General features: G+C 48.5%; 1 protein-coding gene across 4 annotated transcripts in view; it reads right to left on the bottom strand.

The window, feature by feature from the left end:
- The window catches only part of FLT4 (fms related receptor tyrosine kinase 4), a 105,690-nt gene that overhangs the window by 58,735 nt on the left and 21,442 nt on the right, over positions 1 to 25,513 (bottom strand). For all 4 annotated transcript variants that reach the window (XM_073355357.1, XM_073355358.1, XM_073355360.1 and 1 more), the window contains exon 2: positions 8,319 to 8,415. In XM_073355357.1, the coding sequence (XP_073211458.1) occupies positions 8,319 to 8,415 (97 nt within the window). The remainder of the gene's footprint in view (positions 1 to 8,318; positions 8,416 to 25,513) is intronic.

Raw genomic sequence — 25,513 nt, 5'->3', positions numbered from 1 at the left:
CAGTATGACAGGTTTTCAGAGTAGCAGCCGTGTTAGTCTGTATTCGCAAAAAGAAAAGGAGGACTTGTGGCACCTTAGAGACTAACCAATTTATTTGAGCATGAGCTTTCGTGAGCTACAGCTCACTTCATCGGATGCTGTAGCTCACGAAAGCTTATGCTCAAATAAATTTGTTAGTCTCTAAGGTGCCACAAGTCCTCCTTTTCTTTTTACTGCAGTATGTTCACTGTGGTAAGTCGACAGCTGACGCTCTCCCCTCGACTCCGCTTGCGCTTCTCGTTCTGGTGGAGTTCCGGAGTCGATGGGAGAGCGCTCAGCGGTCAATTTATCGCAGCTATTGACCCCCGTTGGATCGATCACTGCCCGCCAATGTGGCACGTAGTATAGACAAGCCCTTAGACATGACATATTCTGTCCTTACCCCATGTGGGGCAGCAGCTGACTCAGGCTCTGATGTGATAAATGGAGTGGAGAGGAGAAATGAAAGAGGAATAGGGTGTATTGGAAAGAAAAAGGAGAAAAGAAAATGAGGAGAGAGCAAAAGAGATCAAAAAAGGGAAGAGAAAACAAAGGGAAAGCTACAAATTCAAGCTGAACTTCCTTAAATCCAGCCGCTGGATCTATTTCCCTCCCTTTCATACCAGCTGGGACTCCCTGCAGCCAATCACCCTGGCAGAGGCTCTCACCATGTGTTTTTATTCAAGCAGTCCTGCAATGCTAGTTCCTCTAACCTTTTCTATATGGGGCTGCCCAGCGAGCTCCTTACAGGCCGGCTCTAAGCTGGTTCATGTTTCTGCCATTGTGGAGAGCTCTGACTGCAAATGTTCATCAAACCCAAGGAGGACACCAGAGTTTGCTCTCTATCCTTCAAGGAAAAAGTGCCAGGGAACAGGAAGAAAACTCCCAGGCATGAAATACAAGTGTGTATTTATACACGGTCTAGGATTTATGGAGCCTGGGATATACACAGACACTCATCTGTGTGTAAAAACCCACCCACCTGACCCACCCACACAGCTCGACACAACAGCACTCTCTCATTAAAAATAACACTATCGTGTATTCTACACTGAAGGTTTCATTCTGCGAAATCAGACCCTGCCTCAGAGAGAGAGTGATTACCACCAATAGCTGGATTCTTTAAGCAAGGAACTAGGAGGAGGAAATTAGATAAAGATAAGAAAAGAAATTAGATAAAGAGCCCTCACATGGCACAATTCGATATCAGCTGAGACTAGCCCACGTTAGGATTCCTGTTCCATGGTATTGGAGATGCCATGCCTTCCTCTTTGTATTTGTCTTTAGCAGAGGATTGCCCTTCCTGAGAGCTCTGTGCTGCAGAGACCTTGCTTGGCAGAGGAAGGCTGGAAGGAATTTATAGTTCCTCTAATTAGCCACAGAGGTCCCTGTTGAGTGATGCAAGAACCCTCTCCTACGTCCACGGCAGTCCCGGTCTCCAACAATATACGGAGCAAGAGAAGTCTCAGGAATTGTACAGACATATTATAATAGTTCATGCTAACAACTCTTTTGGAAGGGATGTTAAACCTTATGCTTCAGGGTGTAAGCCAATCTCTAACTATTAGAGACCAGGATGAGACCTAATATGGGGGTAGATTATCCTACACCTGGCTACTGTGAGGTTCTTACACTTCCCTCTGAAGTTGGCTGCTGTCAGAGACAGAATTCTGGGTAAGATGGACCTTGGTTCTGGTCCAGTCTGGGGTTCCTGTGTTCCTAGGTGTTTCACGGCATTGTGGCATGCTCACCAAAGGACCAAGGAGCTGGTTGCCTTCTCCACCAATCAGGATCCAGAATTAGATGCTTAATTAGTTACAAAGACTCTTTGTACTTTTTGGTCCAGACTCAGTCCAGAGTCTAAGCCAAATTATACCAGTGCAGATGCAGGGGAAAGGTCCAAGCAACAGGAGGTGCATGAGGATAGTTGTGACCTGTGGCCCCAGGGATGCCCACGTGGGGACAGTGCAGCTTCCAAAGTGGGTGGTGCTGGGAAGAGAGAGTGGCCAAGGGAGCTGATTTAACACAGCCACTGAGCACCCTGTCTTGATGGATATATTGTGAAACTCTTACCAGTACTTATAGCTGCCCTCCTCTGGGAATCCCCTTCTGGGGTTCAGAGAGATCAGGAGATGGTGGGAGGTGTAATTTACATGATGCATTTAGCCCCATCTCTCTAACCGAAGGCGCAGACTGGAGAATTCCAAGGCTCTTTGCTCTTATCGTCCATGGCTTTTGAAAAGGGCTTTGTAGGCTTGCCACAGAGTCCTGTGCTCTGTTAAAAGGTGCCTCTGCTGTGAAAGGTGGCTCAGGGAGGCACTGTGGAGTTCCATGTTCATTGTGCCTCATGAATGCGCTCACATACAAGTAGAACAATGTAGGTTCTAGCTGCCCGTCCTCCAAACTCAGCGTGGACTCGGAGAGCCGAGCTGGGTCCTTTCCTACTCATCAAGAATAGGAGCTTCAGGCTACATTGAGCCCTCAGTCATATCTGGGTATCCCCATTTTCTTCAAAATTTGCCCTTAAGGCACCTGTGCCACCCCGTTGTCTTCAGTGGGCTCGCACCGCAGTAACTGACTGGAACATTTCTGTTTACTTAATTCTGTTGATTCAGGAAATGGAATTGAAACCACAGTTTACTCAGTCTCACAGAGCTAACAGGAATAAAAATGTCCTCTAAACGTATCTTTATCGCTAAAATGAGCAGACCTGACAATACACAGAAGGATAGGTCCGTCGAGCAAGAAGGGGCTATTTTTACAGTGGCACCTGAGCACAGTTGCACTTCAAGTCTCTGATGTAGCGTGAATCTAGTTTCACTAGGACAGAACAAGCCAGAGTTGGGGAGATGCTAGATTAAATTGACTCTTTTCCATAGGCTCTTATTTATATTTTAAAAATATATTTGGATTTTTAAATTGTTTCCATCCAATGCATATACATGAAATCAAATCAATCAATCAGACATCGAAACCAGAAACAAATGATAAACCCTCCTCCTCCTATCCAGAGTCATACATGTCATTCCCCACTGAGTCCACCTAATCCCTCTGCACTTAACTTACTTTTCAAAAGCCTGGGAGATCAGACTCTTTAGCTGGATAGCAGTGCTTATTAACTAGATCTCAAGATTTTAAGGCAGACAGTATTGTGGAGCCTCAAAACCTCTTGCATTTGTTCAGAAATTCTTGGGGCTGCATGTGAAGCTTAATAATTCTACAAGTCTCCAGAGTTTCTGCTTTCTGTTTGTTTACCAACTGGGGTTTTCATATATTGTCCAATCCATTGTTTTATTAACCATCAGGGCTAGCAGTAGTTGAGTGATGGATATTTATATAAACACATATCTGAGATGGGCCAATACAAACAGACTTGTTGACAGGCCCATGGGTTGTTCTTAATTGAAGCACTCTTGCCTCAAACATTTCTGGTCCAAATTCCATGGTGATGTGTATGGGGGTGTGAGTTACATGTCGGTAAGTGGGAGTGAGTCTAAGTGACTGTAATTTGTGTGTTAAGTGGGCTAGAAAGAGATGGAAGTTACACCAACTTAGACTCACTTAGATTCACCTCTGAACCTGGCCTGCTGTGTTTGGAAGAGGTCCAAGTAATGGTTTCTGGGCATCTCCCTCTCAGCTATACTTCATCTTTGCAGTTTTGCTTCAAAACGGTCTTCGTTACACTGATCCAGCATTGGCCCATCTGTCAGGTCCTTGACAGCATTCTGCTTTGCTGAGAGTTAGGAGACAGGCAGTGCTGGTGCCACTAACAACAGAGGCAGTACAGACTTCTCAACAGCTGTTTTCTTCATTAACCAAAATACTTTCTGAAAGGACGCTCTTCAAGGGAGATGGAGAGGAACTGACAGCACTCTTCTTACCAGCCCAGCCCTCTCTGTATCTCCCAAACACAGACTGATGGATACATAGCAAAAACTGCAGAGGCTTTGTGGTCTAATCTGTTGAAGAGAGATCACCCAACTTCAGATAGGACTTTTTGGGTCTCCCATGCAGAGCAGCGAATCAAAACGGGTGCAGTTCTGCTTCTTCCAAATGCTACCATGAAAGCTTCCATGCAGGGCAAAGGTTTCTCCTTCCATGCTTCCAGCACAGCAACAGTGCTCACGTATTTGTCATCGTGCACCAGGAGGGGTCCAGGATCAAACTTCCTTTCTCCCAGAGCAATATTTGTGCAGCCACAAACATTCATTAAACAGCTCTATTAAACCGTTGTGCAGTTGACAATCCTCCACTCCCTTTTCTGAGGCTTGCTCTACACTTAGAAGTTTTACTGATATAACTATAGAGACTAACCAATTTATTTGAGCATGAGAAAGCTCATGCTCAAATAAATTGGTTAGTCTCTAAGGTGCCACAAGTCCTCCTTTTCTTTTTGCGAATACAGACTAACACGGCTGTTCCTCTGAAACCTGATATAACTATGGCAGTTAAGGATGTGATTATACGTTCACCAAAAGAGTTATACCAGTGATAGCCCTGGTGTGGATGCAGTTGCCCGGGTCTGATGGTGATTTATACTGGTATAGCTATCCCTTTTCCTGTACTTGAACAGCTATACCAGCATAAAGTACATGTATATAGTTATAACACCATCCCCAGGAGAGGGTTGTACAGGTTTAGTGATTCCAGAACAGTTAAGGCACTAAAACTTTCTAGCCTAGACCAGCCTTGAATTTCAAAGCCACTTACACCGACCCAGCACACCTGAGTGACTAAAACCTGCAGGAGGATGCAAGGGGCAGGTGGTGAGAGGTGCGATACCAACCTCTTTTTGCATTTCTTTCCTCCCAACACTTCTGCTGCTGTGCAATCAGCTCCCATGTCCTCTGCTCCAGTATTCAGGAAATGGAAAGGCATCGTCTCTCTGCTTCCCCTCTGGCAGGTGCTGCCAGGCCATGAACACTGAGATTCATCCCAATATTGGTTTTGCCATTCTTGGGACTTGCGCTCATAAAAGATGTGCGGTCTGTGTGGACCTCACCCCTTTGTCCCTACTCCATCACATGCCTGGACTCAATTGCTCAGCTCTGCCGATGGGCAACCCAAGGGCCCAGAGCTGATGCCCTTTCCCAGAAGCAAAAGAGGTTTTTTTATATGGGGCCCAGCACTGTCTGTGCAAGGAAAGAAAAGCCAGCTTGAGTGCAGTTCTCTGCCTAAACACTGCTTAACAGCCTTGTACTACAGGGATGGGAGGCAGCTATAAAGGACAGTTTCTAGGAGTTACAACATGGACAAACAAAAGCCAGCTCCACTTTGACTCCCAGCAGGAGGGTCACTGGATACTAATCTGAAAGGACATCATTTTAGTTCAACAATCTCCCCCTGCCCACCCAGCACCCTCCCCCTTTTCTCTTCTCTTCCCCCGCACCTCTGTGGTCTGGAAGCTGCATATTTTTGCTGCCATAACCCTTCAGCTCCCATTAATGTAAGCCACGTCTTTTCAGGGTGGTCCGTGGTCCAGGGGAGACTTGGAGACACAGCTGGGCATAATTAACGACGTATGAACCAGTACGGATTTGCTTTTCATTCCAATGACGGAGCAGTTGGGGGTGAGGATGATAAGGCAACTGCCTTCTCAGCAGAGTCATGCCCTTGAGATGCGATAGAAACACCAGCCCTAGAGCTCCATGGGAGGAGGGGGAGCATCTGAACTACGCTGAAGGTGCAGAGAGGAAATTCCAGCAGCATCTGTGGAGTGTCCCTGTAAAGTGATCATTCTCGGGGTAATGTAGGGAGCATGCCCTACTCTGAGGGGAAGCAGGATGTCAAGTGGGCAGAGTTTTCATGATCCTGTGGAAGGTGCAGGGATACCTCTCCCTTAGTGCTGTTTGCAGACCCCCCCCTTAAGATCTTTGGCTGGCCACGTAGTCTCCCGAACATCTAGGAGCTCAGGACAGAGTTGCTCCTTTTTTGCCTCTACCATTTCCATCCTGGCCTGCAGTTTGGATGTCTTCCTAGTGAGCATGAAAGATGAGCTGAAGTCAGCAGCAGGGAACGGGGGAAGCTGTAAGCTATTTGGGTAGTTTCTTCTGTTTCTCAGATGCTAACTAAGAGCCTGGGTCATTTTGCTTTGGCAAAGGAGGCCTTTCTGTGTAGAGTCCAGACTGGAAATCAGACTCTTTTCTGCTCCCCATGGTTTCCTTTCATGTAAATAGATACAGAATAAGGGTATAACTACAGATACAATGTTAGCATAACTGCTATTTCCTGTGCTGGAGGGGTGGAATTAAAGAGAAGGGCTTCACACGGCACATTAAACAGGCAAGTATATGCATACAGGACAGCCAGGGGCACTGACTGGCAGGGGGTATTTTTTATTTACCCACCCATTTCTAACCGGAATACATCGTCTTTGCCTTAGATCAACCAGCAACACAGGACTCTATATATGCATTTATCCATCACTTCCCTTGCCCTGCTTTGGTGTAAGGATACCTGCTCTTCCCAGCTGTACATCTGGCTTGAGAAGGTTTCCTTCCATGGCTGAGCAGGACGGGTCAGGGCTGGCGACTAGCCCATCGCAGGGAGCGTGTTGCTCCGTGTCTTGTGCAGTGCACATCACAGAGGTAATGAATAACTATACATATGCTTACATGTGGGGTTCAGCACTGCCCTTGTGTGTGTTGCTGCAAATGGGGGCAAAAGGGTGCGGCTTCCACAGTCGCATGCAAAAGCCAAGATGGGTGAAATCTGAGCTGGCAGCCAGCTTCCCTCCAGAGTGTACAGGACAGTAGAAGGAAGCCTTGCCATCAGCAGCCAGCACTGACTCACAGCAGGTCAGGCATGCACGCTGCACCAGCTCAGAGGTGGAGCAACACTCACCCTGCAATATGTCAGATGCCAGCCCGGACCCTTCCTGCTCAGCCGCGGCAGGAAGCCTTCTCAAGCCAGATCTGCAGCAGCTTTCCTAGTGTGCGGACATGCCATTGCGAAGGAACGAAGGAGGGTGTATTCAGGGAGAAGGCACGGCATGGGCACAGCCGCTGCAGAAGCGCTCCAACCGCTGGCATGCCCGTCCGCTCCTGGGCCTCCCTGCTCAGAAGGGTTCCACTGAGGTACAGTAGGTTTTGTGATGTGAAGACAGGTCCCCTAAACAGAGACCAATTACACTGTCTCTCTCCTTTACCTACCAAGGTCCAAGTGAAGCCATCACCACTGTAAAGGGAACTGGGCAGGCAGATCGCTGAACCCATGAGGAACCCCACTGATTTCATCTATATTTTCTAGCCTTCCGCTTGCTCCCCAGAACCAGGATAACAAATGACTTGCAAGTGGTGCACAGTTATGAGGGGTGTTCAAGAAAAGGCTAGATAATCTTATGTCAAGATGAGCGGACAAAAGTAACGTGCTTGCGGAGAGATTGGGAGTGGACGCGCCGCTGTAATCCTTATTGCTGAGGGCGTTCAGTGGCACAGCGGGCTGCATGCCACCACTGGAGACATGCTCTCAAATCCTGGCACCCGTCACTTTAAGTTGTTGGGGTAAAACTATTGGTTCACCAGCCAAACCCAGTTTGAGCCAGCAAAGTCTTTCTCCCCACGGATTTATTTTCCCTTAAGGGCTGCAGGGCAGCGTGTGCAGCATAAACAGAGAAACATCCCAGCGTGGGGCAAACCAGTCCAGGCAGTGTAGAGCTCTGTCTTCTCAAAGGCATCTTCTCCTTCCGATTGCCAAGTTCCTCTTGTAGAGTTACCCGTCCCTCCCTGAGAGCTTGACGGCGGCCGTCCACCCACAACCGCCTTGCCTTGCTCATCTGTATGAGGACTAAGCAAGGCATTAGCCCCCTGCTTGCTGGAAAACAAGGAGGGACTCTGGACACAGTCACAGTCATCGATGAGGGTGGCTTTCTCCCCCCAGTCTCTATTTCTCCACAGCATAAAACCACCAAATGACTGACACCCTTTGCTCCAGAGAGAAGCCAGAACTAGCTGGAACTGCAGGGAGAGCAGTGCCAAAGAGGCTATCACACAGAAAAGGAAGAGGAGGATGGTAAGGAAAACACCTTACTCTAGAGCCAACAATGGAACCTGTGAGATCATGCAAACAGCTCCCCATTCTTCTACTAGCTGCTTCCAGCTGGTCCTACATGCAATGGAGGTTACCGCCATCTCAGGGGATGCTTTGTCAACCAGGCACTTTTAACAAGCCATGTTAAACTGCCCATTTCCAGCTGTCCTGAAGCTAGGGACTCCACTGATGACCTCCTGTTGGACTTTTCTTTGAGCACTTAAGATCTGGCCCAGGTAAGCTACCCAAAAACATTTTTATTTGTCTCTTACCTGCAGGTAATAGTCAGTGTATCCTTGGAGTTTATGGTGTGTTCCTCCTCGGTGATGCTGAGAGTGGGTGGGGTCATAGAATAGCCTCTCACCAGATCTGGGGAGAGAAAGAAGAGAAGGAGCAATGCGGAAATGTGATAAATCTGGTCACTCTGCTGTGTGTTAGTTTGGTTTGGTCTCTGAAGCCAGTCTAAGTAAATGTAGGAGGGCGACCAGGCCCGCTGAGGGAAAGACTTTGTAACAGAGCAGTGGGATTCTGTTGCCCCCAGTTAATTTACTGCTGACTCACTGGGGCAAGTGAAGTTCATTAGACTCTAATCATAAGGGAGCAGTTCTCCAGCAAAGGGTCTGGTACAGGTGCTGAGGGAAGAAAACACAGGAGCAGATGAGGCCTGGAGAGAGGATTATGGTTGGGTTGAAGGAAATCTAGGAATAGCCCATCCTCAAGAGCTGGTTGAGGCTGAGATTCCATGAAGTATTGTTTTGGAATTACCCCTTTTAGTAATAAACCAGAGTCTGGGTAGTTTTGTCTGAAATTGGGTGTGAATCCCATCTGCTTACAGACCCCCAATTTAAAAACGCAGAACTCTTACATATATACTGATGACGTGGGGAAAACCTTTCAACACAAGGCTCTCAAAAGGCAACAGCATCTTTTCACACTTACACTGAATGTTTTCCTAACTATGGACTCTCTCGGATATGACTGAGACTGTCTGGGAGGATGTTATCCCTTTTGGGATTCAGGCAGAACCATTTCCATGGCTGGTGGAGTAGAATTCCATGAGACAAATTATGCACCCTTATGCAGGGAGAGTCGTTGTTTGGCTAGGTGAACACAATATAATTAATTTCTTCTTCAAGTCTTGTGTGGATCCCTCTTCCAGGACACAAGCCACGCATCTGATACACATGTCCACCATAAGAGGGACCCACACTGAGAAAGCATCTTGAAGAACCACAGTTAGTGGAAGGTAAATAACCATTGATTTTCATTAACACAGTGTGGCCAACTCTCCTGATTTTAATGTGAGCCTTGTGATATTTGATGCTTATCTCAAAGCCCCAGCTTCTGAAGGGATGTGATTAGGAAAGCTCCATGGCTTTCATTAAAAAAAAAAAAGTTTCTAACTCTCAAGATTGCAAAAGAAAGTTTAAAATGTGACCCAGGTGCATGCTAAAGGAGAAGGAGGCAAAGAAAAAGAACTAAAAATGCATTATTAAAAGCCTCCTGGTTTTTAAACCAAAGTCAGGCCTCAAAAGTCACGAGACTGAGCTTTGAACTCCTGAGGTTGGCCATCGTGTTAACATCCTGGCTGAGGGAGGGCAGCTAGGTTTTGCTCCTGGGCTGGTGAGTTTGGTTTTATGTTAGATAGCAATGTGACTGAGGATATGGAAAAGGCTAAAGAAAGAAAGCATCTGGTGAAACTACTGGCTCCCTCTAGGACTGAGCTACTGTCTGGAAAAGCACATGAGAAACGGCTATATGGAGGCTGGGACAGGCTCCCGCAGTCAGCTGTGAGACGTGCAGAGTAACATCCACCTTGTGTGAATGGGCCTCCAGTAACGGAGCTCTGTGCAGACAGCCTGGGTTTTTAATTGTTTTCCACTTCCTTCCCACCTAGAAGTCATTCTGACGGTGGTCACGTGACTGGCTGTGTCTATGGAAACAGGGATAGCGCTAGCAATCGCCCAGCTCTAGCTCTGACTGATGGACTGTTCTCCCAATCACTCTTTTCCTGTTCCTGTGATACGCAATGACTGGGATGGGGTCAGCTTTTCCCGGGTTGGCTCTGTGATGAGATGACTGTACTTGTTCATAGCACAGAACCAGGTGATCTCCTCGCTGAGTTAAAGGAATCCATGCCTTTGTCCACATAGCACCTTTAAGCACAAGCACGCACTCAGATCCACTCCCGTCCACACTGCCCCCTCCCCGCTCATTCAGATCCTTCCAAGAGACTCACTTCTTCCACAAACCTGTGAGCAATGAGTCAACAACATTCGTCACTTACAATGAAATAAGCAGATCCTAGTCAGCCACTCCTCTGGCTTCTCAGTGGGTCTGGCCTGCCCTAAGTCTGCCTTGTTTGGACTGAAAGCTCTTTGAGGAAGGCACTGCCTGCTTTTTGTTCCTTGGGTCATGCTGAGCACATTGTCGGCTCCCGGCAAATAATTAATTATAAAAAAATACCTGGGAGGGGAACAAGATATAAAGGATTTGAAGAGACAGTGGTAGGGATTGGAGGGCCTGCCAGAGATAGACATGATGAGAAAAAGGCCCCTAGAGAATTGTGCACACGAGTGGGACAGACAGACAGACAGGGTGAGCATCTTTTCAAACAGGTCTCTGACCTTGCCCAGGCAACCCGATTGAAGTGTGCCAACTTGGGGGGCTTGCCTATGCATTCTGAAACCCTGGCACAGGGTGAGATTGAGTGAGTGAAAGAGGATAAGGCAACGTGTGGGCAAAAGAGGATGGCAGTGTGGGAATGAGGGGGAGACTGAGAAAGGGAAAGAGTGAGTGAGTGTGGAAGACAAGGAGAGAGAGGCATAGACAGAAGGGGTTAAGTGTCCCATCCACCCGCGGCCATCACTTAAACAATTTGTTGTTAGAAAAGAAAAGAAAAGAAAAGAAAAGAAAAGAAAAGAAAAGAAAAGAAGATAGAAAGAGACTTTGGACAACATACAAAAAATGTGCCCCATGCTTGTGAAAATAACTGAAAACATTTTTGATAAAATCGCTGAAAAATATAATAACATTTATTAAAAAAAAAATACAGCTTCTCTGCTACAAGCCTGGTCTGAATACAAATCTGTCTTTCCTATTACTGCTGGACATGTCTATCCCTGTGCAGACACTGCTCTCCACATGGCCAGCGAGCACCCAGTCTGTCTGGCAGAGACTCTTCACTGCCCTGCAGTACCTGCCCCATGAATGGGTCCCAGCACATAAATGGAGAAAACAAACCAAGCTCTGCAAGCTTACATTGTGGCCCACCCCTGAAATAAAACATGGGAGCCCTGACAGCACCAGTTAGACACGGGGTGCTATTATTTACCCTCCAAGAAGCTTCCCCTTTTTGTCTGTTGGGGGGAATTTTCCCGCCCTTTCAGAGTGAATGCAGTGGGCTAGCAGCTCTGCAGCTCTAGCAGCCAGGTACGGCGCAGGTAAGCACCGTGCGAGGATCTGACCCTACAGACAATGCGCTCCCAGGAGGGGTCCCACTGGAGTCAATGGGCATGTCTAACTGCATCTGGGAGCGAGCAGTGTCAGTGGGGCTCACACTAGCTGTACAAATAGCTGTGTAGATATTACTTCGGACGCTCTCAAGCCCACCCCACCCCCAGGCCAAGCTCCAGCCTGAGCCGCTGTGTCTACACAGCTATTTCCAGAGTGCTTGCATGAGCCCCACTATGGGACACGTCTGTGGACCCCAGGCTGGGAGGGTTGCTCCCAGATGCAGCGTTTACATGCCTGAGGGACTACTCACATGCTGGAAGGTAAGCACATGGGTAAGTATCTGCATAGTCAGAGCCTAAGCCTCTCCTGTGCACCTCCATCAATGTACCTCAGGCTTGACCTGCAGCACTGCCTGAAAATTCCCCCCCACGCCCCGCACCAATGCGATTCAGTCCAGACCTTTAGCCCCTTCTGATACTCCTCCCTTTGGTCCCAGCACTGCTCTGAGAATGCAGCTCAATCCAGACTTACAATCCCTTTGTTAGTCCAGTGCTGGGTCCCCACACAGCTATGCAATGCTTCTCAGGCCTGCATGGACTCCTTGCTGGTCCAGGCCTCCCCGTAGCAGAGCTCCACTAAGATCTAGGCTGAGATCACCAAACTCATTTCGACATCTGGCTGGGGTGTTGTGTCAACAGAAATGTGCATAGAAATCTTTTGTTTGGGGCATTCCCCACCCCCCAGTTTTTTAGATGAAAAACTAGACCCCAGCAACTGAAATGGTCAGAGCTTTGCTAAAAAAATATTCAATTGTAGGTTTTCAAAACTGAAAATTGTTACCGAAAATGGTTTTCAAAAACGAAAAATGCTTTGGGCTTTGCTTACAGTTTTTCATTGAAAAAATCAAAACAGAACAAAACAAACAAGTCCGAAAAAAATTATTTAAAAAAAAAATTCCCCGCAAAATATAAAAGGCATTTTTGACCAGTTCCACAAGTTTTGTCTGTGACGGGGGCAATGTATGAACCCAGTTCTTCAGAGCAGAAAGGTGAGTGCATTAATCCACTTCCCCAGCTGGAAGCTCCAGATCTCAGCACTGGCCTGAAAATAAATCAGTTCTCGGATCTGGTGAGTTTAACTGACAGCAAATTAAATAACCCTAATAATTAATTCGCTGGGAAAGAGTTGGAAATTGATTTGCAGGTCCCAGCTCCCTGATTGTACTGGGGAAATGTTGAGGGATGCTTCAGCTGCTATATAGTTCTGTCTCTGCAAGGGCTGGTTTTCAGAGGCACTGAGCACCGAAGCCCCAGCTGGAGTCAGTGGGAGCTGTGCGGCTCGCTGCCATTAACCATCAGCTGTGAGTTGCTAAGACTTTCACCCTGCTGCGCCCCTTGTATTTATGGCCACATGTTAGTATGATGTATTGTACAGTAGCGCCTAGAGGCTCAAGCTGCGATAGGGGCACTGTCCCAGTAGGTGCTGTACATAAACGTAGTGAGAGAAAGCCCCTGCCCCAAACTGCTCACAAACTAAAGAGACAAGACAGACAAAGGGCGGGAGGGAACATCAGAGGCACAGAGGTGAAGTGACTTGCCCAAGGACACACAGCAGGTGAGTGGCAGAGCCAGGAATAGAACCAAGGGCTCCTGACTCCAAGTCCCATGCCTATGCTGCCTCCCTAGGAAAAGTGAGGCCTGTTAGCAGCAGCTGATTGAGATTGGTGCTCTGGGTTGTTTCCCTAGCGGGGAGGTGCAGTCAGCCTGGGTACCTGCAGGAGGCTCGGGGCAGAGCATCTCCTCCAGTGTAGACCCAGGTGAAGACCCAGTGGAGCACCCACAGCCACAAAAACAAAACCCTCACTCCCTTTATGTGCAACTTTATAACCTGTTAGAAAACAGCACCGGGGGGCGGAGGGAAGGCTGGGGAAGAAAGAAAAAGTACAAGCTGTGCAGGTTTGGACTCTGGGATTCCTGCAGATGCATCCTGTCCGTGGCTGTCCACAAGTACAACAGGAAAAGGAACAAATGCTCCATCAGAATGCGCCATGGCCTGAGCTCATCGCCCTGAGCAGGGGACAGCGGTGTGACTGACCAGCCAGCATGGAGCCGGCCCTCCCACCAATCCATCCCACCTCGCTCAGCCCCCGTTAGCTTCCCCATGGATCCCAGCCTTTCATAACAGCAAGTGGGAGTTTCCCAGGCTCCCTGATCCCTCTAGATGCAGCTTCTTGTGTTGAACTAGAAAAGCACCTGTGACCCTTAGGCCCCAAGCTGTGATTTGGCAACTGGGAATCCTGGGGGCTGGAGTTAAATAAGTACCTAGGGAGGTGGTAGAATCTCCTTCCTTAGAAGTTTTTAAGGTCAGGCTTGACAAAGCCCTGGCTGGGATGATTTAATTGGGGATTGGTCCTGCTTTGAGCAGGGGGTTGGACTAGATGACCTCCTGAGGTCCCTTCCAACCCTGATATTCTATGAAGTAGTTTGGGTAACTAGGCGGATTATGGGCAGGAGGGTACATGTCACCGGTGGGCTCTAGGGTGATCAGATGGCAAATGTGAAAAATCGGGACGGGGTGGGGAGTCAGAGGTGCCTATATAACAAAAAGCCCCCAAAATCAGAACGGTCCCTATAAAATCGGGACATCTGGTCACCCAAGTGGTCTCTGATGGGGTACTGACCTCCAAGACTTCAGCGCAGGCATCTGACACTCTACAGTTTGAATCAGAACTAATTCCAACTCCTTCCCCCGGCCCCATCCTGCTCCTTCACCAAATCCCCCCTGACGCATTCAGCATGGATACCTTGCCTGCACGGATGTGGTGGAGGTTCCCGAGGTAATGCACCCTGTGCTGGAATTCTCCCCAGTGCTCACACAACACAACCTGACTCTCCTGACAGTTGATCTTGGCACTGGGTTTTGCTATTAAACATCAGCTGACTGACATACAGATGGTTCATGTCTCTGGCAAATCCCAGAGTGTGAGGGAGATGCCTCATGCGAATACAATGCTCCCTCTTCCCCAGGAGAGTCTACAAGTTATCACTCAGCCACTTCATCTTACAGGGGGAGCCCAAGGGAACCCAACTCTTATATGTACAGTGACGTACAATTTTTGTGCATGTCTGTGTGCAGTGAAGGGGGCGATATCTAAAATCACACACACACTTAGGTGAAGAAGGAATTAATGTAATTAAAAAGGCATGCAGCAGCCCCAGCCATCTTTGTTTTTTCAAGATGGTTTCCAAGTGAGTTGGCAGCAGGATATTAAAATAAACAGTGCTGGATTGATGGGACATAGAGAGAGGAAGCAGGATTCCACAGCCACTCACACCTTGTCTATTTTGGGAAAAGTGCGTTTCCCATCGGTTTTCCTATCCTTGATCTTTCAGCACCCGGCTCTTAAAGGGGCAGGCTGCAGACCAACGACCTTATCCTTACTGGATTTATTGTCTATGATTCCTTAATCTCCTTGAAACCCCCCTCTTCTGCTCTCTGAAATCACTATACCAATGTGGAGCTCTCTCGGAATGAGGGCTAGTCTCTGATATGGAATGGCTGGCCCTCCCTGTCACCCACCCTCTCTGCAACCTGACCCTTCTGTCTCACTGTTGGACTCACAAGGTGGGTGAGGTGATCTCTTTTATTGGGCCGACTTCTATTGGTGAGAGAGTGAGAGAGAGAGAGAGAGAGAGAGAGAGAGAGAGAGAGAGAGAGAGAGAGGAGCTTTCGAGCTTGTCTGACTGTTGGACTGCCAGGGAAGGAAGGCTAATCTCCCTAAAACAGTTGCCAACCAATGGTGTACGCTAACCACCTCTTGCCGCACTTCTCCAACGTTCAGTCTTTTGTCCGACCAGCTAATAATTCCATGGCATTAGATTACAACAAAGACAAGGAGAGTGCTGGAAGCACATTGAGACAATACAGCCAGGGAGCTGGATTTCCTTCTCCCTTAAATGGTTTTACACCAGCCAGGCTGACTTCAGTGGAGTTACTCCTGATTTACACCAGCGTATGAGAAAGGACAGTTGGGCCCAATGTGTGTGAATTCATTCTCTGCCCTTTCCTATTGCCACTGGACCATCAGCTAGGACTTGGGGGCGGGCCTGAAGTGCTGTGCAGCTCTGCAGCCATGGTCAGCCACGGAGTAACAGAGCCTTTGCCTGGGCGGGGGAAAGCGGAGCCATTCATGGCACAGAGGTGAGCGTGCTGTGGTCAGTGCCATTCAGAAAAGTGAGTGCCTGTGAGCTCCCATCCTCCTCAGGCCAGCAGGAAGCTCTGCTGGGATCCTCTCTGAGCCCTCTCAAACCACTTCAGCACTTCTCCGTTTCCCTTTCCCTCCCTCTCGGAGGAGTCCGACCTGTTAATTAACACAGTTCCTCTCTGGAGAGGGATTTAGTTCACACTCTGTCCCTCTCGCTGACTTCCTTTCCTGTCCAATGCCGGACTGAAACACGCCGGCTGCAGTCACCCCTAAGTATTGTACAGCCCCAACCGGGCCCCAGGATGGAGATATCCCCTCGCTCCGCAAAGCCGCTTAATAAATGGACTTTTAAAAGGCTGTTTGTTTTATCGCCAGTGGCCCCAGTAAGTATTTCCAGAGTTGGAGCCGCAAGCATTTAGCAAAGGGTTCATTAACCCTAGGCCCTCTGCTCCCTATTCCCACCCCCATCCTAGTGCCACAGACTCTCTCCCCTCCTCCTCTCTCCTCTCTCTGCTGTTCCCACATCTCCTCTTCCCTTCTCCCTGGCCCTCCCCCTCCCCATCTGGGCCCCCATATAGTCTTCCCCTCAGGCTCCTCTTCCCTCTCTTGTCCCCCATTTCCTCTCTCCCTTCCTTGACCATCTTCCTGTTTCATTGCACACCTCCACACTGCCCATGTTCTAAACCGCCAGCGGGTTTGAAACTCACTTGGCTCTTGTCACTGTGGCCACAGCTACGCTACACTGGGGTGCCACATTGGGCTAATTGGCCCTTCTAGTCTCCCTGCTCAGACAGGGCCATCTGACCCCTGATGGGACAATGCAGGGTGGCACTGGTAAAGGTTACCAGGAAAAGCTGAGTAAGAAAGTGCATTTCAAATCCGAGTGGCTCCTCGCTGGGGAGAGGAGCAAGGAACCAACTTGAACAAGGGGAATGAAATCAATCTATTTTGTTATAACAAGGCAATTGGCATTTCCCTCCCCAAGCCCCCCTCTCTGCCTTGTTTGCCTTCAAGTTGAGCTCTGAGCATTTCCAGATATTAGCAGAGAAGCTGGCAGCCAAATGAATGTCTAGACGGCCTTTTGGGTGAGTTCCTTGTGTCAACAACAGCAGAGGTTACTGCTGATGGGGGATGTCAGCACCAGAAATGTCAGGACAAGGCCATAGATTTCCACTCCCCTTCCCCTTCCCCCCACCTGCCCCATGGCTGGGGGCACATTGAACAGCGTGGTTCTTCATTTCTCTGATAGAGCTCTGAACCTGAGGCTCATCACCAGTCCTTCCGCAGGCATGGAACACACTTAATTGTCACACAGACTTTTCCACATCTAAGGTAAAGCTAAAAAGGAACATATGTGCATTCTTCTCCCCCACCCAGCAAAGGGACAAATCCTGACACACTCATCTTATTCAGGCAAAACTGCCCATCAATGGGAGTTCGTAACAACCAAGGAAAGCCCTCAGACTTTGGACCATTATGTTTATGAAGGGCATCTCCACCCAGACAAACATCTGGTAACCAGTTCCCACAACATGGTTCAGGGCTCCTGCCCCAACAGTTTACAGTCCTCTCCCATGTGGTCTTATATGAGACGGCGCAGCTTAGTGGGCTGACCAGGGCACCATGTGTCAGGGGGATCCCTTGGGTTCTAAGCCTAGGTCTGATCCGGAATCGTCAAGTGGGTATCATTCAACCCCTCATCACCTTGGCTTCTCTATCTGTAAATGCCTACATAGACCTGCTTTGTGGGTGCTGAGAGGAGTCACTACCCAATGTCTGTAAAGAGCTTTGAAGATTTCAAGCGCTCTAAGGGTTAACTCCACTCTCAGTTACAGTGTGTAAATTGGGAGAAACTTGACTGTAGATGTAGGTGTACCTGGGATCAGACTGTGGCCTTAGTGTTACATCCTGGAGAGCCTTCTGTAGCCAAGGAGAGTTGGACCGGGTGACATACTCTTCAGAATCCATCAAGACCATTCCAAAGCTGATCCAAGGTGCAGAACAAAGTGAAGCACTCCCTGCCCCGGGGGCTGAAATTATGACATCCACAATGAACCTAGCCTCCTGCAATCAGAGACTGGAGCTGGGAATCCAGATCAGCTCTCTTCAGGGGTTCCACAGAGCCACCAGGACAGCACGACATGGGGTCTCCTTTAAAGTGTCTTCAGTTTCCTTTGACCTTTGTGTCATGAATTTGTGAGCCTGAACTCCTGGCTGGTGGGAGCTGTTGCATTTCAGAGGTAGTCTGCTCTCCCTGAACTTCTCCAGACTACTCCCTTCTCAATCTCCCTTTGTGTTGATGAGCAGAGTCTATTGAGCCCTACCAGGCTCCCATGCCTCTTGCTGGGGCGTGGTAATTCCTGCTCCTTTCCCCCATCATTTTTATAAGAATAATATCTACAGCTGTGAGATATCTTAGCTCTTTTATCTGTTTGCAAGCCCCAGGGGAAAGACCCTTTGCTCCATCCCCTTCCTGGGTTCCCTAGAGTTGGGAAAAATGACAGAACTGCCTTTTGTGTGTTTGCACCTTAGAAATTTATCTTCTTGTTCCGAACTACTCCTGACACCTTGAAAAGCGAAACTGACTCTCCAGACAGTAAGGACCCTAGCTGTAGAAGGAGCTATGTCCAAAGCAAATACTAGGAAGGAACCCTTCTCCATTTCTCAGCTTTGTTTTTCATGGCAGAGAGAAGCAGGTGAGGGGCACTTGCTACCTACCCAAGCCACATGAGACATATGTAGCAGAGACAGGATGGCTGGGATTAGGAAAGCTTATTTAGTCCAGATGGGAGGAAACTCTGTGCATTGTTTGATGGTTATTTGGCAGCTCTTACGAAATGGGTTGGTGGTCAAGTTCTATTAAACTAGTTCCTAGGAGACAGGGCACAAGAGTCACTATCAAAATGAGCACTAACACACCTGACACCCTCCACGGTGTAATCAGCAGAGAGGCCAAGGAGTGGACAGGGTGTGAGACAGAAGACTTTCCCAGTCTGGGCTGTCAGAACTAGCATCTTTCCCCAGCATTAAATCCACTTGACTCAATATTTCTGAAGCCTGATTCCCCATTGCCCTGCACCTTGTGCAGTAATTTACACCAGTGCAAAGCAGGTGCAAATCATTACCATTCTGAATGTGTAGCATTTTACATCCGCTTTGCACTGGTATCAACAATTGCACAAGAACAAGGAATCTGGCCCTGGTGTCTTTATACACCTTGCATACGCATAGGAAGTGCATGTGACACAGGCAAAACTGGCCCCATTTCCCACCTACTGGGACTGGAGTTCCCAGAAAAGAATGACTCTTCCTCTCTTCTCCAGGATAATTTTATAGAGTCATACGTGAAAAACAAAGTGTGGTTGTCACATAATGAACCTGGGAGCTGGCAGGTCTACAAGGGGAATTTGAGTGCACAGCTGTCACCTACTCCTCCTCATGGTCACTCACGTCAGGAAAGAGGATGAGGAAGGAAAGAGGAAGGCTTGTTTGTGGAGGAGTGAGATATCACAGAAGGCTGAAAAATGAATAAATCTGCTCTTGCACACTCTAGCCACAGCTGGGATAAACCACCACAAAGAGGCCCCAGGTGATTTCTCTCCAGCCTGTCAGCTGGGATGAGCAATCCCAATGGCTGGGTGGAATTTACTTTGGGAGAACGGAACAGTCTCTTACCACCAGCCTGTGCCAGATTAGGCACAAGAGCCATGATAAGGTGAGTCACGGCTCAAAGCTGGGTTTGAATAGCTCTGATCCTCTTTCTGTTTAAAGGGTCCCTGCAGGAAGGAGAGGGGCTCAGACACTGCCACCCTACAAATAATAAAGAAGAAAAAGAAAGCAGGAAATGTGCAAAAGTAGCACGTTCACACGAAGCACAAGGAACTGGGTCTCTTTCTTGTGCTTCTCTTAAGGGGCTAATTAGAGTGGATTCCAGTTTGCTTTCCCCTGTTCCACAAGAAGTTACAGTAGAACCTCAAAGATCCGAACACCAGTGTTACAGACTGACTGGTCAACCAGACACCATGTGAAACCGGAAGTAACCAATCAGGCAGCAGCAGAGACAAAAAACAAACAAACAAACAAAAAAAGCAGCAAATACTGTACTGTGCCTGTATTGCATCTTAAAGGCACATCTGGGCTGCCTCCCCCGCACCTTTCCCACTGCCTGCAAACTCATGCAGGGGTTGAGTAGGGTGCTCAGCTGCTGCCGAAACCTAGCCTGGATTGTCAGCTGGTGGATCTGGAGCCTGAATTGTGCTTTGTTCAGAGTTACGAACATTTCCGAGTTAAGGACAATCTCCATCCGAGGTGTCCATAACTCTGAGGTTCGACTGCAGTGCCGTAACTCTGAGGTTCGACTGCAGTGAGTCAGTCCGTGTCCTGCCTTTGCTCCGTAGGACATTAATTGCAGCTCTTCATTCAGCATCTTGTTCCTGTCCCACAAAGAGTTAGTTACAGGGGCTCAGCTAGTGCTTTCTCACTACCAGATGCAGGGCTAATCGCAGCTGTAGGTGTCTTGTCCATGACCACCAATGTCTTCATTATAAGGGGCCAGTGTCTTTGTCCCACACACAGTTATCCCCATTAGAGAATTAATCACATAATCCCATTCCTAAATAAATTAGGAGTTACTTAATGTTCTCTCTCTGTCACACTCCATGTGGTGTTAATTACAGGGTGACATGCCCTGTCCTACCCAGAGTTCATTTAGCTCATAGGTCAGCATCCTCCTATCCTCACCCCTGGGGCTTGCTTATAATAAATGATGCTTACAATACTATATCTAGCTGCTTTATCGTGCCTTTCATCCAGGAATCTCAAATCACTGCATATATACACATTAGTGAATTAATTAAACTGCAGAACGTCTGTGTGAGATAGGTGTTATCTCTACTGACTAGGAAATAAAATGGCAGAGAGGCCATAAGTCATCTCTGCACCAGTAGAGAGACCAACGCGGGGATCGAGGAGATGGAGGGATGGTTCTTGACTTCTCTGAGGGGCTGTCCTAGAAATCCATCATGCAGCATGTCCCTGCAGGGAGAGACCTACCCCGATAATGGGCGGTCAGAAGCTGTGGAGAAAGATGTGCGGTCTAAGGGATAGAGTACTCAACTAGGACTCAGGAGGCCGAAACTCTATTGGCAGCTGGGATATGAGGTGACTGGGGCATGTCATGTCACCTCTCTGTGCCTCAGTTTCCCCATAGCAAAATGGGAATAATGATACTGACCTTCTTTGTAAAGTGCTTTGAGATCTGCTGATGAAAAGTGCAATGTAAGAGCTGGGTATTGTTATTAATGCAATGGTGCCAGTGGGAAAGCTGGTTTATGCCAGAAGACGACCCTGAGAAGAGACAGGAGCATGGAGGGAATCTTGATGGGGCTGCAAGCATCCAGCAGCAGAGCATCTGCCTGAGTGCAGGCCAGAGGGAGCAAAAGGAATGGACCAGCAAGACCAGGCCATGTGGAATCATGGAGGCAGGAGCAGCCCTCTGCCCAGAAGATCTTTTGGGGCCATTTTAACCTTGCAAAAAGCTCCTGTTAAAATTGGGGCTTGTCCTTTGAAATAAGAGACAGGAAACAATCCCAGTCCAGCTGGAGGAGAAGAGTGGCCAGAAGAACCTGGTCCCCTAAACTCCTAGGCTTAGATTTTACAAGGTATTTAAGTGCATAATCCCATTGCTTTCAATGGTAGTTAGGTGCCTGAATACCTTTAAATATCTGGCCCTAGTGCTGCAACAGAAGAGCTCCTGGAACCATGCAGGGGGAGGTATATCATGAGGGGCCACGTATAGGCCTATAGGGGAGGAGCAGGCAATCCATTACAGAGAACACAGTCCAAAAGCCTGCTTTGCCTTCCTACATAGGTAGGTAGATCCCCCCCATCAATGTATCATCTGAGCTCCTCACAGATATTAATGAATCAATTCTTGCAACCCCGTAGTGTAGTAGGGAAGTTTTATCAGCCCCATTGCACAGGTTGTGAAATGATGCGCAGAGAGAGTCATACTAAAACTTTCCACTAATTTTGGGTGCCTCCACTTTTGGCTGCCCATCTTAAAACCTCAAAACCAGAGGCACTCGAGAGAGTGGCCCCTTTTGAAAATGTGGCCCTTAGAGAATTGTCGCGGGTTGCGTAGGAAGTCGGGCTGTGGCGGAGTCAGCAACTGAACCCAACTGAAGAGGCTCCCAGTAGGTTGGTTGGGGATGTCCAGAACTCCTTGGGAAGGCACAAAATGCAAGAGAGGAGCCTGAAGGGGCATCCTGAGTATGTGATCTGGGCTGTGTTGAGGGGCAAGGTTGAGATCTTTGGGGCTTTTGAGAAGGAATGTAAATGGATCTGGTTTCCTGACCAGCTATAACACTACATTGTGACTCAACTCTTTGGAGGAAGGGATGCAGCAAGACCTGTGGACTTGCGCTTAGACCTAAGGCCTCTCTGTGCCTCACGTGAGAACGGGAATAGTATTTACCCATCTCACAGAGGGGGGTGGGGTAGGCGCTTCTGGGTCCCCAGAAAGAAACTGCTAGGGAATAACATTGCATTATTAGCACCAGCCCTATTAAAGAGTCCTGTCTATCTGAGGGTATGTGTGTGTCAGGAAACCACCAGGCATTAGGGCCTATAGGACCTTGCCCGTGATCATATAGTGCCCTTAGCAGGCTGCCAGATGTTTGAGAGTTTGGACTTGCCTTCACAGGCTTGCCATGTCTGCAGGGCCTTGGTGCCCTGGATTTGTTTCCGGGAGAGAGGAGACGGGGAGCAGGGAGGGGAGCCGTACATGGTAAGCTGCCAAAGTTCAGTCAACTCCAGGACTTCCAGCATCCTTACTTTGCTCAGGGAACAGCATCAGTTCCTCTGGTCATTGACTGTCTGAGTGTTTATCTGTCTGTCTCTCTCCCTCTCTCTCTGCAGGAAGCTCTATCTCACCAATCCCCTGGCTTGCTCCAGCCTGATTTCCTGCACTATCCTGCCAGGTCTACCCTGCTTTTTCCTCCCCCACCCCCACACTATGGCTGTCAGGCCATGTTTGCATTTCTGTCTCCCCCAGCCTTTCCTCTCCCCTCCCTCAACCCCCCCTCCCTTTCCCCACTCGCTCTCTGTTCCATCCTCCCAGAGAGGAGATGTCCTGAGCCAAAGTTAGTCTCTATCAGGTAGCCACATGTCCGGCCTGGAGCAGTGGGTCAGCCGGGGCCACCCTGCAGACCTCCTCTCAGATCTGTGCTGTCAGCAGCCGCTCCGGCCCCCAGGGGAGCTGGATGTTTGCCACTCTTGGTTGGGGAGGGATGCTCTCTGCACATCTGAGAGAGTGTTTCCCTTCAGGCCAGCCAGCCAATAGCTGTTGTCCCACCCTTCTCTGATTGGCAAGGGGCTGGCCAGAGCCTCTTTGTTTGGTCCTTGATTCTCTGAATTGCTTTAGGATTGTTGGCTGCCCATTCCTAGCGGGTGAATCTTTTCCCTGCCTTTGAGCTAGAAGATGCTCCAGCCATCTGTGTGTTTTATTTCCTCATAGAAACTGAAATGCCCAGGACTGCTTCCTCTGCCAGAGCAAAGCTTGGGTTTTCAGTGGGACACAGGCCAGGGAGACAAGGGAGGCGGGGGGGGAAGGGGGAAGAGAACAAGCACCTTCAGTCACAAGTCAAGTTGGACCTGCTTTGATCACCAGATTCAATCTTCAAGGAAGAGAAAGGAGCTCTTCAAAACCTGACAGGCTTCAAGGTGTCTGCAGTGACTTCCAGAGCTGTACTGTAGCCATCAAAATCAGAGTCAGGCTCAAGGACTTCTTAGTAGCACGGAGCAGAGGTTTTCTCCCAATTAACGTACTCTGCCAGCCTCACGGATGCAGCTTCCATTGGTCGCATGGTTAGACCCTTGCAAATCAACTAAATATTACCTGTCCGCATCTTAGGGTCTGTCAGTTTTCCTCCCTGTCCCTTGTCATTTCTCTCTCTCACAGCCTGGCAATCATACCATTTTACACGTCAGTAAGTTCTGACTAATTATAAAAAGCATGGGGCCCAGATGGCTCAGTGGATTGGTAATGGAAAATAGCACATTTTGCTTGCAGCTCACTAGACATAGTGATCCAGCCTATATTGGGCATGAGCAATAGATCTGATAGCTGACTGATGGCCTGTGTGAATTAGTCTAAGTCCAGCTCCTAGCAGACAAGTGTCTGTGTCACAAAAAGACACCATCGCACCTGGTACTACTTGGCCTTCTCAGCAGAGACCAAGATTTGAATGGGCCAGGAAGGTTGAATTCTGCTTGAGTTGTAGTGGTGATCCCTCTCGGTCAAGGTTGAAGGCAAATGGTTCTGTGAGCTACGTGCATGCTGGTGGGGTGGCTTGGGGGAAGCCTGCATGGCCCTTGCCCATGGGGACTCTATTCTGTGACTAACCAGAAGACTGGCCAGATCTGTGCTTTTCACTAGCATTCTATTTATAGAGAAAACCAGAGGTAATCCAGCCTGGTAGGAATAGGATATTTCAGGACCGAGGGGTCAATCGAGGAGGTCAGGCTGGCCCAAATTCTGCCCTTAGCTACAGAGATACAACTCTCAGTGACTTCACCGGGGTGAATGCAGCCAAAGATACGTAGCAGCAGCGGTAAAGAAGTGGGTGGGTACCTGGGATGGGTGCTGGAGCATTTAGAAGGGATCAGAAAGCCTGGGATAACAGGGGGGAGGATGGTCCAGCAATTAGGGTGATAGCCTTGGACTGGGAAAACCCTGGTTCAATTACCTGCTGTGTCTGGGTAACCCTGGACAAGTCATTTAGTCTCTATGCCACAGTATGCCCAATGGGGATAACAGCAATGTTCAACTTCACAGGGATGTGGGAGGAAAAATACACTAAAAGACTGTGAGACGCTCAGATGCATTGGCAATAGTGGTCATATAAGTAGATTAGATAGAATGGGAGAACTTTCATTGGAGAGGACAGTTTGAAAGGAGATGAGATAGGAGACCGGGGAGGTGGGGGAATCAAACGAGGGAGGAAGAATCCTTGCAGCTCACAAAGAAAGGTAAGATAGGGCAGAATAAAGGGGTTTATTACAGAGACCACCTGATGTGAAGGAGCTATGGGAGGTGGTGACGATAGCAAGGAGAGTTTTCCAAAGAACAAGCTGACAGTGATAGGAACCTTTAACTTACTTGGATCTTAAGGGCAGGTTTTTCAAAACACGAGATAGAATCTGTGCAAATAAAACTATAGAGAATTGTGTGCAGATGCATGTCAAATCAGACATTCATAGACATTCTTAGGCAAGGTGCTGATATATACATCCACACCCCTCTGCAAGACTTGTTCTGTCCACTCAAAAGTGGGTGCGGAGTGAGCAGAGCCAGGAATATTAGTCACACAAGTGTAATCTGCAAAAAGCGATCAATGCTGTGGGTGGCATCAGGTAAATGAAAACCTCGGTGACAAGAGGCTAGGGTTCATGTACAAATGGAAGCAGCAGCAGGAATGCCTTTAATCACTCACTTGAGCTATGGAGACTCCTGTGTTTGAATTAGAAGTACCATTAGCAGGACCAAGTGATAGATCCCAGGAGTATGAAACATAAGAATGGCCACACTGGGGAAGACCAATGGTCCATCTAACCCAGTATCCTGTCTTCCAACGGTGGCCAATTCCAGATAGTTCAGGGGGAATGAACAGAACAGGGCAATTATCGAGTGAGCCATCTCCTGTTGTCCAGTCCCGGCATCTGGCAGCCAAAGGATTAGCCCTCTTAGCTAATAGCCATTGATTGATCTATCCTCCAAGGATTTATCCAATTTGATAAGCAGCACTA

This window comes from Lepidochelys kempii, chromosome 8 (assembly GCF_965140265.1).
Source record: "Lepidochelys kempii isolate rLepKem1 chromosome 8, rLepKem1.hap2, whole genome shotgun sequence".
NCBI lineage: Eukaryota > Metazoa > Chordata > Testudines > Cheloniidae > Lepidochelys > Lepidochelys kempii.
The sequence above is the reverse complement of the archived record's forward strand: the minus strand, read 5'-3'. Positions and strand labels throughout refer to the sequence as shown.